The sequence below is a fragment of the Phaseolus vulgaris genome, chromosome 8 (assembly GCF_000499845.2).
Source record: "Phaseolus vulgaris cultivar G19833 chromosome 8, P. vulgaris v2.0, whole genome shotgun sequence".
Taxonomy (NCBI): Eukaryota; Viridiplantae; Streptophyta; class Magnoliopsida; order Fabales; family Fabaceae; genus Phaseolus; species Phaseolus vulgaris.
In genome coordinates this window covers 53,707,890-53,727,618 of record NC_023752.2, presented here as the reverse complement: position 1 = coordinate 53,727,618, position 19,729 = coordinate 53,707,890, and the positions used below count along the sequence as shown (strand labels likewise).

At 33.6% G+C, this 19,729-nt stretch overlaps 1 protein-coding gene across 1 annotated transcript; it reads left to right on the top strand.

Annotated features, from left to right (window-relative positions):
- The first annotated feature begins 14,924 nt into the window (after positions 1-14,924).
- LOC137826157 (uncharacterized) lies at positions 14,925-16,639 on the top strand. The gene is made up of 3 exons (XM_068632024.1): positions 14,925-15,474; positions 15,551-15,718; positions 15,797-16,639. Exons 1-3 carry the CDS (start codon positions 15,296-15,298, stop codon positions 15,903-15,905), a joined length of 456 nt encoding a protein of 151 aa, XP_068488125.1. The 5' UTR covers positions 14,925-15,295; the 3' UTR covers positions 15,906-16,639.
- The last annotated feature ends 3,090 nt before the right edge of the window (positions 16,640-19,729 follow it).

Sequence of the window (19,729 nt, the reverse complement as noted above, 5' to 3'; positions counted from 1 at the left end):
ATAAATCTAAAGAGTTATAACAAGTTTTGATTGTGCATAACTCTTTTTTTTCTTCAGCAAAAAATGAATTAAATTAAAGTTGGGGTATTGCAGGGATGCTCCAACCTTTATACAATATCCACAAAATCAGTAAAAGTTACCCAAGAAGCTAACTTGGAAACAATACCACAACTTAACCAGACATATTATTTTGACAAAAAGATAAAGTAATGACTTATTAATTGCTAGTAACCTTTTGTTTTACTCTGCTGCCAATTGGATTCTGCATAGTCCAACAATCACATTTTCTCTTCATGCCCTTTACAATTGATTTTAGTATTGCTTCCATCTCAACTGTCCTATGAATCCAAATGGTTTTCATCAACTAACTAAAACATTAAGATATGTTTCAGAATGGGCTGCATAATTGTAGTTTTGCACTCAAACTTCAATTCCTTGAACAGTCACGAGACCTCCTATCTCACTGCAATTATGCATATTAGCTCTTAAACTGCACTTTTTGTATCGTTTCCAGGCACTCCTTCTTTTGCCACTGCTTCCCAACATAACCAAACTGCATTCCCAATATTTATTCCTCTGCAACCTCCTTTGTCATAGCTTATGCACTACACCACTATAGCTTAAATTGCGCCAAAAAAGCTCTACCTTCCACACCTCTCAGCTAGTTCAAAGATACAAAGCATACCCATAACGTTTGACAACAATAACACATTCAACAATTTATTACTTCAATACCAACAACACCAAACAGTGAATAATGAAATATGGAACAAGTAAAGCTTTTATGCGATTATTTTGTTGCCATGTTAATGCAAATTTTCTTTATTAAAGCATATATAGGAAAACTGTTCAAAATGATTAATCAACTCATTGTGATTCACCGAGTTAATCCCAATCCAGTTAAAGCGCATATTCCAAACTTTAATTGATACCTTACTTGAAATAAGAATCTGTGAAGTGGACTCCTCCTCCCTCCCACATAAGACACATAATGTATCCCCCAACGCCACACCCCTTTTATGCAGATTCTACTTAGTTGGTATCCTATCTGATAAAGCCCTCCACACATAAAACTGAGCTGAGGGTATAACCTTTAGATTCCAAAGATATTCAAACACCGTGAATACCCCCCAGGTCAAAGATTTGCTAACTTTTTATAAGCAAATTTTACTGAGAAAGTGTATGAAGGAGGGTCATTCCATAAGCATAAATTCTTTTTAGCTAGTTGTGATATACTTGTCATAAAATCTTCCACCATAGGTTTTTCCACTCAAACCATTCTCTTCCCCAACAAAATGCCCACTCCCACTCCTCACTAGACCACCTTCCGAAACTACCAATAGGTTTGTCTTTAAGCACAAAGTTATTATATATTCTGGAGTATCTCTCTTTAGTTGAGAATTGGCTAGCCACTCATCTTCCCAAAATTTAAAATTTTCCCCAAATCCAACTTGCCAAACCATATTAGAATTAAACCATTTGTTTCCCTGGTCTAAGAGACTAACTTTGTATAAATCATTCCACCATCTAGATTTATACTCATTTCGAACCGGTGTAATTAAGTTTGTTATCCTCCACAAACTGTACTTCGATTCTAGGAAATCCTTCCAAAGGTCTGTCTCAGGGGAACCCATTCTCCATAACCATTTAGCCAAGAGTGAATTATTAAACATATCAATGCTCCTAATACCAAGGCCACCCTCCTCTTTCAATTTACAAATGTTCCCCTAGCTAGTCCAAGCGATTTTTCTCCCTTCCGCACCCCATCCCCACAGGAGCTTTCTTTGTAATTTTGTGATTTCCTTGCATACTCCTATCGGGGCTTTAAAAAAAAGATAGAAAGAACAAAGGTATAACATTAATTAAAATTTTTTATAAGGTAAACTCTTCTCGTGAAGGATAAGTTCCTTCCATTCCACATTGAAAGTTTATTTCTTATCTTCGATAACATCGACTCACAAAAAGAACACCTAGATGAGTTACCACCAACAAGTAGGCCTAAGTAGGTGAAGGGTAATTCCATTAGGCTACAAATATTCTAAATATAAATTTTGACCATGACATTAAAGTCTTTATAATGCCTTATTTAGATATTTCATTGCCTATAAAAAAAATCTTATTTAGATATTTTTAGAAAAATCTTGATTTATTTAGAAATCATATTTTTTTTTAGTTTTGGATGTAATGTTTATGATTTTACAAAGAGTGATAAAAATTCATTTCCATCAATTTTGAGTGAAAGCCAATATTATTGCAATAGAAAAATTTGAATATGCTTAAAGGAGTCAAAAAGTGATATAAATTTATTATTTCAAAATTTTCATGAAGGAAAGAACTCAATGTAATGCTCATTTTCAAGTTTTGTATAGTGATAATGGTGGAGCATATAAAAAAAAAAATTCAAACTTAACAAAATTATTAATCAAACTATTTATTCTAACACAGTGCACCAAAATAGGGCTTGTGAGAGAGAATTGACATTTGTTATAAGTTGTTCAAACTATTAAAAAAAAGGTCATTACATTTTGTCAACTATTGTCATACTTTTTGTGCTTTGGAATTACTATGATAAAGCTTGCTCTGTGCTATCTGGCTGGAAAAGGATTGTGAGTATATGTTTTGCAGAACTATGAACATGCTGTGTAGAACACCTTTAAAACCCCAACATGTGTTGATGATGTAGCTTGAGGGTTTTTTTGTTGTGATGCTACCAAGAATATGCTGCAAAATTTACTCATGCATTCTTACTCTACATATGGTTGCATGACTACACTGGATTTGGGAACAGCTAGATGGAGGTGGAGAAAAGTCATGAGAAGAGTTCAGTTAGGACAATCACAATAGGGTATCAAAGAGTGGATGCATATACAATGATCTAATCAAATCTGTGAGCATAATTGAGCCTGGAGATTCATGCTATGGATGGGCCATGTGGATGCAAAGAAAGGACCATAGGTCACAATATATGTTACAAGTCTTGTTTATTTGACATTTCTTTTGTAATAGGGTTATAATACCTCTCAAAATATTTATATTTTTTTATTCTTTTATTGATAAAAAGAAATTATTATTTTCACATCATATTTAATAAACCAAAACTTGCTCAGGTTCTATTGAGTTTGGGATCCTTTCAAAATTCTCACTGATTAAACTGTCGCTCTGATAATTCCCAATTTACCCCCTTTGTGTTTTTACATTTGTTTATTTTCAAAAGCATCAATACAACACGTTGAACCTCGGGGCATCCACTTTTTTAAGTCTAGTTTTTTTCTTAAAATGTTAAAGTTATAGATACATAATTTTTAATTATTTTTTAAAATGTATAACTTTTTTCATAAAATTATTGGCTTAAAATTTTGTTGACATTTATCTTATTGATTTTGCCTATATCGTTCTTCATTCACTGGTTTTATATGGGGAGAAAATTTGCTAACATAAATAGTATTGTAAAAGACTACTTAGATCTCAGCTTTTATTTTATTTCTCTACATTGTTTTCAAAGCAGTATTGGATCCAGGCATGCCAATGGATGAGAATTTTTGCTACATAGAATTATTTGTCTCCTCTGAAGAATCAGGTTACCCGATTTGCCTTCTTTATTATTTATTTTTCCTTAGTTTAAGGGCATATACCTACTCCTGCAAGGTGAGGTCATCAATTCTTCTTTTAAAACTGTGTTAGTATATATATAATATATCTTAACTCTTACAATTTTAGATCAACTCTTTCATGTAGGAAAAAAAATGTGTAGTTGTTAAAATGCAAGGGTTTGCTTTGCATTAATTCAATAGTATATAATATTTTCATTTTACAGTAAAACTAACAAAAAATTATTCTTTTACTTTTTATTTATTTTAACTTTGCATATGGGTTGGAACATCACTGCTTCATTTTCTTTTAATTTATTTCAGTTTAGTTTTCTATGCGCAGCATGCATGCAGCCCCAGATATAGTTAGGAAGTTCATATATTGATAAATTTAATGCACAATGGCAAATCAATTTAAGTGAGAATATATCTGTCAATATCTTAATGATTGTGACAAAGGACCATAAAACACCATTTGTTTTTATCATATATGCATGACTTCATAATTAAAATAATTGGTAGATTACAAAACAAATCTAACCTTGGTTGATTTGAATTCCAGGTGTCTGTTTCACGTTATATTATAGAATTGTATTGCGTCTATAGGTAGGATATTTTGAGAAACACTAGTAGAAAATAGTAAGACTAAATTTAAAAATATGTTTGACCACATTTATAATATTTTTATAAAAGTTATAAATTTAAAAGTAATGAAGAATTAAAAAATAAGAATAGAAAGAGGAGTTATAATTAGATTAGAAAATACAAACAAACTTTTCTGAACATATACCATCACGAAAATATAACTTTTCCATATCTTAATACAATAGGAATAAAATAAAATAATACAGTATTACATGCTTGAACACGATAACATTTAAATATTATATATATATATATATATATATATATATATATATATATAACTAGCATGCAAGTATATATTAATTATAAGTTATATTCACAAAGAATAATTGTTTAAATATTAAAACAAAGTGTGTATTATAAATTGTATGCATTTTTTTTTATCTGAAACATTTCAAGATGCTTCAATCTTATTGAAGTCTATATGCATGTTATGATTTCTGTATAATTTCAAACAATAAGTAAATTTTTTTTTTCAAATTATAATCAATAAATTTTTAATTGTCAACAAAAAGTGATAAAAAAAAAAGAAACCAATAGCAAATGTCAAATATTGTGTTTACAATGAAGATTTTTAAGTCACTAAAAATTATTAAAATAATAATAATAAGTTAGCGTCTAAAATGAGGACATAAAGTAGATGTAATAAAAAAAATTAAGTGACAGAATAATATTGAGTCTAGAATGAAGACACAAAGTGTATGCAAGTTAAAAGTTATTAAAATAATAATAATAAGTTAGCGTCTAGAATGGGGACAAAAAAGTAGATGCAAAGAAAAAATTAAGTGACATCATAATATCGAGTCTAGAATGGGGACACAAAGTGAATGCAAATTAATTTTCTATTACATATAACGTAGGTCTAGGCGACACTAATATTTGTTTCCTGGGTAGTGCCTTAATGACGACAATTTACTCAAATTTATTTTTTCACGTAGTGTCCCCAACGACGACGCTAAGTTTAATTATTGGTAGAGATCTCACATTGACTAAAGATTAGGACATTTCGTAGTATATAAATGGGTGCAAACCTTTCCTTATAAGCTGGTTTTATGAGGTTGAGTTAGACTTAAAATTTACTTTTTAATATGGTATCAGAGCCATTTCGAGTATATCTTAACGATTGTTTGTTGGGCTTATTAGGCTAATTGTTATCGATCCGTTATCGGACTACCCATAATATATAGTTCACTTCTTAATAATTATTTAATTTTATATCAATTTTAATGTCTCCCAAACATACGCTATCGTTAAATAATACTTTTTAATGTAAGCTTAGCCAACATTACTTTGTAAATTTGTGTCCCATTGGAGGCTGTCTCTAAAGTATAGCCACCAAAATATTAGTTATCATTTCTATTGAGACGCTAAGCCCGCATTAACCCCATGTAACATTTGCTCTTTGTGTTGCTCTTTTGGGACTCTAACATCATTATTTTTTTGTAGTGTATTGAACCTAGTAGCCAACTAAAAGAACTTCAAATATAGATGACCTTGTCAAGAAAAAAAAAAGAAAAGAAATTGTGTGCATTATTCAAACTATAAAGGTTTTGTGACATGTAGGTGTTGTGTATAACATGTAGGTAAATCAAGGCACAGCTGCAGATTTTGTCTAACATATAAGTGAATCAAGGCAAGGCTACCTCAAATGCTTTTCTATTTATATATAAATTCTAACATCTCTTAAATACTCTAATTTAATTTAATTATTTTATTTTTTATTAGTAAAAAAAAATATCTATGTTACATTGGTAAGTGAAATTTGACAAGTCTCTTTAGAATCAAATATTATCTCTCAAGGGAAAGTTTTGGATTTAAAGTTTATAGATAAATTTGTGATTAGAAGTCAATCAAATATTTTTAATAGTGTAAATAAATATTTAATGCAATTAATTGGTAAATAATAAAAATAATTAATATTTTTATTATTTATAAGAAAAAAACAGACATCTTAATTACTTTTTTTTGTGCATTTTTATATCTGCACTTGATGAACATTAAATTGTGACTGGGGCATGCCTCAGAAGATGCCAATTGCATGCCACAGAAGATGCCAATTGCATGCCTATTTGTTAATTAGTTTAATTTCAGCAACACAAATATCAACATCAAAGTGAAGAGAGACTTGTATAAATACAAGGTGTGGGAGTGAATTGGAGAGTAGAACAGGGAACAAAATGGAAGAAGGTAGGAAAGGGTATGTTCCAGTGCTTGTGGGCAAAGGGGGAAACACCATGCAGAAGATATGGGTACCCATCAAAGTCATTCAGCATCGCACCATTGTTGAGATGCTGAATAAGTCTGCAGATGAATTCGGATACCAGCATCAGCAAGGTCTTCTCAGAATCATTTATGATGCTGACAGCTTCAAAGCCTTGATTCATGAGTTATCCAAGAACTGTATCTAGTTAGCAACTTATGTGTATCTGGTTTTTTATGTAGACCCTTTCTCATATATGTAAATACAAAAGCAATAACAATAATTACTTGTTTCTGTGCATTAACCTATTCTTCACTGACAACAACTAGAATCAAGGGTTCCATGTTTTCTCTTTCTCCTTTTCTTCTCTTGCCCAGTAATTCTTTTTTCTGTGTGTGTGGGTGAGGTCTGAAAGGATTCTACATGTACCATTAAAAATTTATCTTTTTTATTCCTTAATCATGTCAAACATATATGCAACCTCTCTGTGTATTTATGTACAGACAAAGCCATGAAATCTCCAACTGTGGGAGACATTTTTTTTCCTGTTTAATTTTATTTTTCTCTCCTTTTCCCTTTTCTAGTTCTGGTCTCCAACGGCAAGACCATATTATGTTGTGGACACATTTCCAGAACATTGAGGTTGTCTCAATCCAAAAAAACCATTACCGAATCTCTTGCTTTTGTCAAGAAAAAACGTGAGCAGAGTGAAATCTGCAACACGGTGGTGACATGACATATTGAAGCGCGTGAAAGAAAACTTGATTGCCTTGCGTATTGATGACATTAATGAGTTGAGTGTAATCGTGATTAACAAGGCGACAACGTGCAACAGGTGGTGATAGCAATGGTTTGCGACATGTGGAAGCACCATGCAAAGACTTAGTAGTATTGTCACTCTGAAAGTTGAAGAGAGAGAAAGAAGAAGGGAAAAACTGGGAAATAAATAATCTGAATTGTTTGTTTTAACATGAAAAAAAAAGTGTGATGTGACTTTAACTTTGGCAATTAATGTAGTATTTAATGTAATATTTATATAAATATATAATATATAATAAATAGATTTTTATATTTAAGTCATTATTACTATATTTATTAATTATGTTGTATAATGGTTTTAGCAATTTCATTAAAAATTACATTTATAATTTTTTGTTAGATTTAATAAATATATTAAAAGTTTTTAATTCTCATATAATATATATAATAAAAACATGCTAGAATTAAATTGAGTGAAGAGTTTTTTTTAATATAGTATTAATGTTGCATTAATTATATACAATATATTTATTAGATTTAATAAATATTTAACATTAGTATATATATATATATATATATATATATATATGACTTTTAATGTAAATATATGCACACAAACATAAACTAAATAAAGTTAATTACATAAATATTAATAAAATTAATAATATGCTATTAAATAAATAATAATTATCTAAAATTTAATATTGAAGCTTATCTTATTTAAATTCTTTGATATTAAATATTTTATATATGTTGATGATTATATTTCTATTCACCTGTTTAGATCCTTGAAAATATTATTCAAGTAATTTTTTTTTTTTTAATATTCCTAAAAATCGTGTTTTGTTTAATTACAATTAATGTGAAAATCTTAATTAAATTTGAACAAAATATAGTAGAAAGAAAAACGAGAAAGAGATAAGAAATTGATTGGAAAAAATATTTGTTGAATAACTTGAATCAAAGAAAGAAAATACTTGATTATCTTAATATCTCAAGATAAATTTTGAATTTGAATTTGTGCAAAAGATTTAAGAAGAAGAATATGAGCATAGACCTAGATTTTTTTTTTTAATTTTATCTTTCTTGTGAAAAGTTAAATTTGTTTGGTTGATTTTTCGTGTAATTTTTCATTGAATTCTAAGATTTTATTCAATAAACTTTTGTTTTTCAATTTTCTATAATAGTTTGTTTTAATTTTCTGCTTGTTGAATTTGAGTTCTATCAAATAAATTGTTTTTAATGTTTGTTGAGAATTTTAATTCTTTTATTTAATTATAATTCTTGATTAGTTCCCTTAGTTTTAATAAATCTCTTATTTTCTTATTTCAAGAGTAAAAGAAAAATATTTCATGAGTAGACACTCAAAGACGAGTGAGATACTCAATACATCAATAGACATTTGTTTTATTGATAAGGTTCAATTGAATTTGATTGACACAATTGTTTGATTAAGTTTAACATCTATGTGAGTATTGAAGGATGATAATTTTTGGATAACTAATGAAAAATTTATTATGAATAATCTTGATAGTAAATCTAGTTTATCTACTATTTTTTATTGTTATTTTTCCTAGTGAATAATCACAAATTTCTTTTTACTTTATTGTTATTACTAACTTTCATTGTTTCTAGATAAATTTTGAACTTTGTTTCATTGAATTCGTTGGAAGATGACTGGAAATCATTTGACCACTTCATTTATCTCATTTTTCTAGTGTTAGATGATTTTTTTTATCAGCAAAAAATTAATTAAATTTATGGGACACTTCAGGGGTGTCCCAACCCTTATACAAGAACCAACACTCCTTCCCTCACTAGTACAAAATTTGAAAACAACGACCATTTATTTAGTGCGGCTTTGCGTTTAAACGCATTTGTAAAAAACGCGGTGGCATTTTTGTAATTAAATTGATTTACAAATGCGGTTCTAGGGTAAGACCGCATTTGTAAATCAATTAAAATGAATTACAAATGCGGTCATAGTAAAGACCGCATTTGTAATTCATTCTGAATTGATTTACAAATGCGGTCTTACCCTAGAACCGCATTTGTAAATCAATTTTACCCTAAAAATAGAAGCGCGCCACTGGTTTTCACTTTCACTTTCGTCTTCTCCGCTCTTCGTTTCAACGTTCTCAGCTCTCTCCGCTTTGCATTGTAAGTTTCAGCTCTCTCTGCTTCAACGTTTGTTTTCGTTTTCGTTTTTGTCATTGTTATTATTCACTTCCTTGGCATTGTCATTTCGTTTCCTTACTCGTTTTCTGCATATAGGTGGTTACTGTTCTATTGGTTCGCTGGTTTTTTCTGCTCCGCCACCGCCACTGCTTCCGCCACCGCCTTCGCCTACGCCTTCGTCTTCGTCTCCGATCACCATCAACCTAAAGGTTGGTGTTGTATTTATTTAATATTTTGAATTTATATTTAAAATTTTGAATTCATATTTAATATTTTGAATTTTTATTTTTCTGTATTATAATATATATTTAATTAATAACTAATACAACTTGGAATGTATAACTAATAACTAATAATTTATATATTTGTGTGTATTTTGAATTTTTGTATTATATAATTTCTATTTTCTTAAATTTATATTATATATAAATTCTAATTTTGTAATTATTTTTATTTTTTGCACTTTCTCTTTGCATATCTTTCTTTTTTTCCCTGGCATCATTTATTTTTTATAATTGTCACTTTAAACTACTTTTACTTAAATAAAAATGAATATGATATTAATCTTTATGGAATTATAATTCTATAGTGTATTAAACTTTGTTCTAGAATTTTAATTTTAGAAGTGACATATTTAGTTAGTTGTTAATTACATTTTAATAAAAGTTTTATGTTATGTTAGTTATTGTTACTTTTAGAATAGAAATATCGTGTTTGGATTGAGTCCGGGGGTGTTCGACCCTCGGCAAATGTGTGAGATTGAAGAGAATACTAATTATTAGAAAATCCTAACTATATTCCAGAATATATAATGGATCGAAGTTGGATTAATGTTGTTCGTATAAGTGATGAGTACGAAAGGGGAGTAGAGGAATTTATACAATTTGCGCAGCGTAACGCGATTATTAGTGGTCATGATGGAGCAAAGATCAGGTGTCCGTGCGTTAACTGTTTGAATGGAAGGATACTGGATGTGAATATCATGAGGGAACACCTGCTATGTGATGGGTTTCTTCGATCTTATACAACTTGGACATGACATAGTGAATTATTAAATTTACCACGTGTTTCCGTAACTGAAGAATATGTGGGTTCTACCATGGATGAAGCAGTACACGATGATGGAGATGATGATCGATTGGAGGACATGATTCGTGATGTGGGAGCTGAGTGTTTTGCAAAAGCGCATGGATATGAAAGTATGTCAAAAGATGCAGAGACTCCTTTGTATCCTGGATCAACTAACTTCACACGGTTGTCGGCGGTGTTAAGATTGATGAATTTGAAGGCAATAAACGGATGGACTGATAAAAGCTTCACGGAATTGCTCCAGCTGTTGAAGGATATGCTTCCAGAGGGAAATAGTCTACCTAATCGTAATTACGAGGCAAAAAAGATTCTTTGTCCAATGGGTATGGAGTACAAAAAGATACATGCATGTCCTAATGATTGTATATTATACCGGAAAGATTTTGAATTGTTGAAAAGTTGTCCGAGGTGTGGGTTATCACGTTATAAGTTGAAACAAAAAGATGATGATTCTATTGATGACATGGAAAAGCATGGACCCCCAATGAAGGTTATGTGGTATCTTCCCATCATTCCAAGGATGAAGCGTTTGTTTGCAAACCCAGACGATGCTAAGAATCTTAGATGGCATGCAGATGAGAGGAAATGCGATGGCATGTACCGACATCTAGCTGATTCTATTCAATGGAAGAAATTTGATGATGACTTTCCAGAATTTGGTAAAGAATCAAGAAATATCCGACTTGGTTTAGCTACAGACGGAATGAATCCGTTTGGTAATATGAGTACAAATCACAGTTCATGGCCTGTATTACTAGTTATTTACAACTTACCTCTTGGATTGTGCATGAAGCGAAAATACATGATGTTGTCTATGATGATATCCGGTCCGAAACAACCAGGGAATGATATTGATGTTTATCTAAGTTCCCTAATTGAAGATTTGAAGTTAATGTGGGACCAGGGTGTCGAAGTATTTGACGGATTTGCTAATGAAACTTTCAAGCTTCATGCCATGTTATTTTGCACCATCAATGACTTTCCGGCATATGGTAACTTATCAGGTTATAGTATTAAGGGTCACAAAGCGTGTCCAATATGCGAAGAAGACACTGCTTCTCAACAATTGAAACATGGAAGGAAAACAGTATATCTTCGGCATCGGAGGTTTCTTAGAAGTCATCATCCTTACCGGAGGTTGAAAAAAGCCTTTAATGGACACCAAGAGGGTAGTGGTCCACCAACTCCATTAACCGGTGTTGAGGTTTACGAAAAGGTAAATAACATAGACCACACCTTCGGCAAGTCCAAAAAAAAGTCATCTGTGACAAATATTTGGAAGAAGAAATCAATCTTCTTTGATCTTCCGTACTGGTCGAGGTTAGAAGTTAGACATTGTATAGATGTAATGCATGTTGAGAAGAATGTGTGTGATAGCTTAATTGGTACACTTCTTAACATTAACGGGAAGACGAAGGATGGTCTAAATGCTCGTTTAGATTTGATTGAGATGAACATACGCGGCGAGTTGGCACCCATACAAATGGGTAAGCGTACATATTTGCCCCCAGCCTGTTACACAATGTCAAAAGATGAAAAAATTAGTTTTTGTCAATGTCTAAAGGGTGTGAAAGTGCCACAAGGACATTCCTCAAATGTGAAGAGTCTAGTGTCAATGCAAGATTTGAAGTTAATTGGGTTGAAGTCTCATGATTGTCACATCTTGATACAACAATTGTTGCCGGTAGCTATCCGTGGGATCTTACCAAAAAATGTTAGACACACCATAACCCGTTTGTGCTCATTCTTCTCTTCCATCTGTTGTAAAGTCATTGATCCCTCAAAACTAGATGAACTTCAAAATGAAATTGTTGTTATCTTGTGTGAATTGGAAATGTTTTTTCCTCCGTCTTTTTTTGACATCATGGTTCATCTAGTGGTGCATCTGGTAAGAGAGGTTAGATTGTGTGGACCAGTGTACTTAAGATGGATGTATCCTGTTGAGCGGTATATGAAAATTTTGAAAGGTTATGTGAAAAATCATTATCGTCCAGAGGCTTCAATGATTGAAAGGTACATAGCTGAAGAAAGTATTGAATTTTGTTCAGAGTACATGACAAAAGCAAATCCAATAGGTGTTCCAGCTAATTCATGGCACCACAGGCGTTCTACAAGTAAATGTTTACGTGGTGTGAATATTGTAAGCAAATCTCGATCAGAAGTCTTGCAAGCACATTTGTACATATTGAATAACACAGATGAAGTTGTACCTTACATAGAAGCTCATAAAGCCATTGTGAAGGCAAATAACCCAAGACAAGCAGAGAAATGGGTCTTGATGGAACATAATAGAACTTTCATGCCTTGGTTTAAAGATGAGGTGTTCAAGGATTCAACGGCATCAGAGACCTTGACTTGGTTGGCTGCTGGATTGAAGTTTGATGTCATTTCATGTACAGCGTACGAAGTGAATAATTGTATATTTTACACGAAGTCCCTGGATGAAAAGAGTACAGTTCAAAATTCTGGTGTTACTCTTGAAGCCGAGTCAATGCAGTTTTCGACTTCGAAAGATACAAATCCAGTACTTGGATCAATGGCATACTATGGGTTTATAGAAGAGATATGGGAGATTGACTACACTAAGTTTTTCGTTCCAGTTTTCAAGTGTAAATGGGTTGATAATAAAAGTGGGGTTAAAATTGATGAATCAGGATTCACACTAGTGGACTTTCGAAAGATAGGGTATCGAGATGAGCCATTTATAATGGTTCAACAAGCATCTCAGGTTTTCTATGTGAAAGATCCTACGTCAGAACATTGGTATGTCGTTTTACACGGGAAAAAACAAGGGGAAGCCATAGATGATATTGAATATGGCGAAACTCGTTCATTCACACCAATGATAACTAATAAAGATGACGATGTACTTGATGATGTACATGCAACCCGTAAAGACCACAGTGAAGGAATTTACATATAAACATTCAACCCACATGCAACATGTAAATAAACATTTAGAATTTTATGTATTATTTTTATATGATTTTAATTCGATGCACATTAACTAATGTTTGTTACCTAATTTTTTTAACAGAGACATGGATGACGACCAGACTCCAGTCAGACCTCGATCTGGGCGAGGTAGTAGAGGACCTACTAGATTGAAGCGTCTTGCATTGAGACGTGCTGCTGGTGAGAAGACACATGTTGACATTGACGTCAACACTGGAGTGGCTTTTGGTCCTAAGGCAGATGAGTTTATGAGCTATCTTGGAGTTGTTTCTCGTGAGAGGCTCTCCATTTTGATTAATTCATGGGATGAGGTTTCAGAGGTTGATCGGAACATGCTATGGGAGGATGTTCTGGTCAGCTTTACATTATTATTGTTATCATATAATGCTTTTTAATATTGATTAATTAATTTTAATTTGATGATGTTATTTTCCAGGCAAACTTTGACATTCCTGATGTGGAACCGCTTCGATCAAAGATATTATCCAATATCGCACTTAAATTTCGTACCTTTAAGTCAAGACTGACATCGAGATACATTTTTGGCGACCTTAAAGACGAAAATCCATGTTTAAAGTACCAACATATTGATGAAGAGACATGGCGTCTTTTTAGAGAAAGCCGTGAAAATGAGGCTTGGATGGTAAGTGAAGTAACTTTTTTGTTTATATAACATTAATAAGTTTATCTTATTTACTTCAGTTTGTTTATTTCAATTATGACAGGATCGTCGGAAGAAAGCTCAAGAGATAGCTTTGAAGAATCTTACCCCGCACGTTATGTCTCGTTCGGGGTATAGAAAACTTGAGCAAACACTGATGGTGGAAAAGGAGAAATCTCAACAGGGGACGTATTCTGAGAATGTGGAAACAGGGGTCACTTCTCCTCCACCACCTTTTCGCCATGAAAAATGGAAGAGGGCCCGAATTAAAAAGTCCGGTGCACCAAGTTCCGAGCAATCCGGGGTTATAATCGAAAAAATTGTAAGTTATTTTTGTTATTTTCAATTTTTTTAAAGCATTAATTATATTAATGATTGAAAATATGATTTTTGTGTACTCTTGCAGGATTCCTTGGAATCCGACGGTACATTTGTTGCTGAAGGTCGTCACGATATCCTGGTTGAAGCAATTGGACGACCTGAACACTCTGGTCGTGTTCGTGCCGCTGGACAAGGGGTCGGAATTAAACTTTATTTTGGAGTTTCAGAACGACAACCATCCTCCTCCTCCAAGAAGGAAACTCAAATGAAGACTAAGTTACGTGAAGAAATAATGGAGGAGACTGATTTGATGTGGCTGGAGATGAAAAAGGAGAATGATCGAATGCGACAAGAGTTTCTATCGCAACAAGTTTGTGCTGAGCCGATTGAACCCCTTGTTAGTCCCACTCCCAAGAGCACAAAGGGGAGTTGTGCGGCTCCTCCAATATCAGGGGATGATATCAATGGGCAGTCAGAGAATTGTGAGCTACTGGTAGTGGGCGGCAAGAGAATTGTGAGCTACTGGTAGTGGGCGGCAAACTTCCTCGGGTGGTGGCACTTGGAAAAGTCTATAAAAACGCCACCACCTTACATAACGTTCCTCTCTCCCCTGATGTGGCGAAGGTAACAGTTGAAAAAGTACGATTTCCTGATGCTCGTGTTCCACTACCTTCAGATGAGGTAACCACTGTGGCCGATGCATTTCAGACATTCGTTGCCTGGCCCAGAGAGCTCATTCGATCTATGCCCAAACCTCATGTAATAATTTCGTTTCATTATATTATTTTTTATTTATATTTATATATTACATATAATTTAATACAAATGTTGTTTATCTTGTAGGAACCTTTTCAGCCACCAAGTCCGAAAAAGAAGCGTGAGGTTCCAGTTGACGATCCTATGGCTTCCCTACGTCTCATTGCTAGTCAGATTGGCAATGATCCTTTTCCAGTTCCGTGGGATAATACATTTTTTCAAATCAACACTGAACTGCCACTGATGATTTACAACACAGATTTATCAGAATTTATATCTGGGAACCAGGAGCTCAATATAAGTATAATTCAATTTTTTATGATGTAAGTATCTTTACCTATTATTCAATTTACTTTATGTTAAATTATTATTGATTATGCTTTAACTAAAAACTTGTAGGTTTTTGCATAGAGTCTGTATCACTGAGGGGAAGGAAAATATGTATGGATTCGTAGATCCTGCATATACTAATCCCGTTGGACCAAACTCAACTGAGACTCAAGCATACATCACTAACATCCTGGAAAAAGAGGGAAAACAAATTTATTTATGCCCTTACATTAATGAGTAAGTTTAATTATATGTCATCAATTATTATTATTTCATGTTTTAAATATTTACTAACTCTTTTCAATGATCATATAGGCATCATTGGCAGTTACTTGTCTTATCAATGGTTGATAAGACTGCTGTGTGGTTCTGTTCCCTACACAAGAAGATGCCCACAAAATTTAAGGATATCATTGATACGTAAGTATAGTATAAACTTAACTTTGTATATGTTACTAATTAACCATCTACTAACGAGGTTTTTTGTATTAACCAGTTCATGGCGTGGATATAACATCCTAAAAGGTCGATCCAGTTCAAATAATTTGAACTACATAAGAGTAAAGGTTTGTAATTTTTTTCTTTCTCTATTATCATTGTTTATCAATATACTAACATATTACTTTTTATTGAATTATATAGTGTAATAAACAACCAGGAAGCTATGAGTGTGGCTATTACATTATGCAATGGATGATTACCATTATAAGACTAGGTGTTAAAACTGGTTGGAAGGAGGTATATGTTAAATCATTTTTATAATTCTTGAACATATATATATCTAGAAACTAATTTATGTCAACTTTGCAATGCAGTTATTCACAGAAGAAACACCAATGAGTGAGGAAGGCATTTCATATGTTAGAGATTCTTGGTCCACATACTTCATTAATTTTTATAACTCTAGCATAAGTAAACAATATTAGTGGTTTTATTATATGTAATTTGATCACTTGTAAATGTACATTTTGATGATTTCAATTGGTTACTACATTTTTGTATTTGTCTGGCTGGGTTTAATCATTATGCAGGTTATTTAAATATATGGTTTCTGCACAAAACAGGATGTACCAAAAAAAAAAAAGCACTATTTACAAATGCGGTCTTAAAGACCGCATTTGTAAATAGTGAATTCGCATTTACAAATGCGGTCTTAGTAAATGACCGCATTTGTAAATAGTGATTTATGAATGTTGTTTTTACCAAGACCGCATTCATAAATCCTAAACCCCAAACCCACTCCCTAATTCAGAATAATATACAAATGCGGTTACCTAAAATGACCGCATTTGTAAATGTGATTTATGAATGCGGTCATAGGACCGCATTTGTAAATTCCAGATTTACAAATGCGTGTTGATCAAATGCGGTTCTATGACCGCATTTGTAAATTTAAAATAGCCGCATTTGTTTAACTTATCTGCACTAGTGCCTCATGCTTACAAATCAAAACCAGAATTAATAAATATATCATGATACAAGGAGATTGCAAAACAAGGATTTGTTTTCCTATTCCTAGTTAGACATGAGCTTGAAAGCTGAGAATGCCTCACAAGGATAGTAACAAAACTACACCTTCAAGTCAGGCACACCATCTGCTCTTCAAAACTGTGATATAGTAGAAAAAACATCCTAGCCTACACCTGCAAAAAAATGGGTGCATCACACCAAACAACATCACAACATCCCAATTGGACTAGACACCTCACCAACAATGCATCCTACCATAGGAGACACGAGCTTGCTACACTTGATTGCCTCATGTTGGAAGCACCCACCAACAACCTTTTCCCAGCCCAACTTTGGCATCACAACAGATGCACCATTCGGGATTCCATGCATAGGCCATTTGTCCTCTGCATTTGCTTAAATCTGCCCTGCATCTAACGCACCTATTAACAAAAAATATACCCCTTGAATAATGCTTAGCAGGCCAAGCTACAATTTCAACAACATAGATTACTCCTCCTACAATTGATGGCCCCTTACAGTAGACCAATGAGCTTCCTTTGCACCCGGCCAACAACTCCAACACACGAGCTACACCGGCACACCACCAAACCAGCCAACAACTTCAACATAAACTAGCAGACCAATACTGGCAGCACATCAGAAGTGGGAAGTGAGGCTCCATACAACTTCCTTTACTACCCCAAAACTGGCCTAAACCAGAATAAACTAGCACCCTCATACTAGCTAAGCCTACTGGTTCCCATTACCTTGAAAGTTTTAATCAAAATATTGTCCTTCTCATCACCACTACACCTTCCATAGATAGCAACACCACCACTAGATTTTACTCCTGTAGCATACCAACTACCTTCATACACTCCAGGCCTAGCACCAAATTTTCTAAAACACCAAACAACCCCTGATTTACTTAACCAAAACTTTGATTCTACTCACCGATTCCAGACCAGGCATTACACAACTTGAAATAAGCACCACCTAAATTCCACCTTTTCCACGATTTATACTACCTTTCTTTAAAGTGGTTCTGCAGAACCTCACATCTGGTTTTGCTAGCAACACCTCTACCTCTGACCACTCCTTTCAACCCTTACCAGCTCATCAGGATTACCACTGCTTATATTTCCAGTGCTTCCAATCAGTATACTCAGCTCACCTCCAGCCTTTGAGTAATTACTCTTCTAGTGGTGCAACATAAGACCCCACTCCGAACCTAGAAGAAGAAAACCCAGAAAAGAGTTGTTCACTGCTCCTTTGACAACTTCCAATACACCAGCAGATCTTTCCAACCACAGGTATTCATGAATGCACCAATCAACATCCAATTACTTAAAGCTTCTAATACAGATTAATGGGTTGAGAACCCAATCAGCAAGATAGTAGTTAAAAGGTTGTCCCCTGTACTTTAACCATTGTCATGACTTGAGTTGAGCCGTTAGGAAAATCTCTTCCACATCTACTACACTTTGTTTAAACACAATAGAGTTCATATGCTCCCATATACACCTCACTATAGTTGATATGATTCCAATATCTCAATATGAATGATTCTTGACATTCTTAGGAATCAACTTGAGTTGGATATGAGGTAGGCACTTTTTGATAGAATTGGATCAAGGTTCTATGTTCAAGAACTCACCAAGACTAGTACCAAAACCCAAACTCACATGGAAGATCTATGTATTGTCAATTGAATCAAAACAGCAACTAGAAATGAAGAAGAAGCAAAGAGGAACAACAAATGTAAAAGGAACCGAAGCAAAACAACAAAGGAAACTAGAATACCGAACTGAAAATGCAAAGAACACAAGCTAAGACATGAACATAAAAGGAGAAGGAAGGAAGGAGAAGAGAAAGCTCATGAAGATGGAGGGATTGGTTGGATAATCACGCCACTTAGAGGATGAAGACTCCAAGATGAGTGTGCTATGCCGCCACTTGAGGTAACTAAGAACTCTCAAGATAAGACTAAGTGAGGAAGGCACAAAGCTCTCCAATTCTCTCTCAAATTGAGTAGAGTTTCTCTAATTCAAAATTCAAATCTGAAAAATACAAAGGAAACACCTTAATTTATAGGCTAAGAGGTGCTGAAAAGTGAAGCTAAAACAAATGCAAATTCCCCCTAAATGACATGAAAGTTGGCGCCAACTATAACATGAGGAAGGTGTGACTTCCTCTCTTAGTTTGGCACCTCCCTATTACGTCTACACCTCTCTACTAAACGCACACCCCCCTAAGTTTCCTAAACTAAAGACCTAAAGATGCTTTTACAAAAGAGGTTTCTTATGTTTCCCTTTAAGCACCTTCAAACAAAGAAATTACAAAAAGAGAAAACAAACGTCCATTAGCTCCTAAAGCCTTGAACATGCTCCTTGTAAGCCTTTGAGGTGGGCTATTAACTCCATGAGCGTCCTCCATTTGAGCCTCAACCTCTTCTTGTTCTTGATGATTGGCCTCCATATCCACTTGAGCTTGATCTCCATCATACTCCCCGAGTTGGAGAGAATTCGACCACGAATTCTGGAGACCTACAGAAAAAGGAGTTAGATCACTGATATTAAAAGTATGACTACCTAAGAATGTATCAGGCATATCTAACTCATAAGCATTGTCATTAATTCTCTTTAGGACTTGGAAAGGTCCATCCCCACGAGGCATTAGTTTGGACTTCCTTTGAGTAGGAAAACGATCCTTCCTCAAATGAAGCCAAACCCAATCACCCTCCTCAAACAACAATGCTTTCCTCCTTTTATTGGCAAGTTTAGCATACTTGCCAAC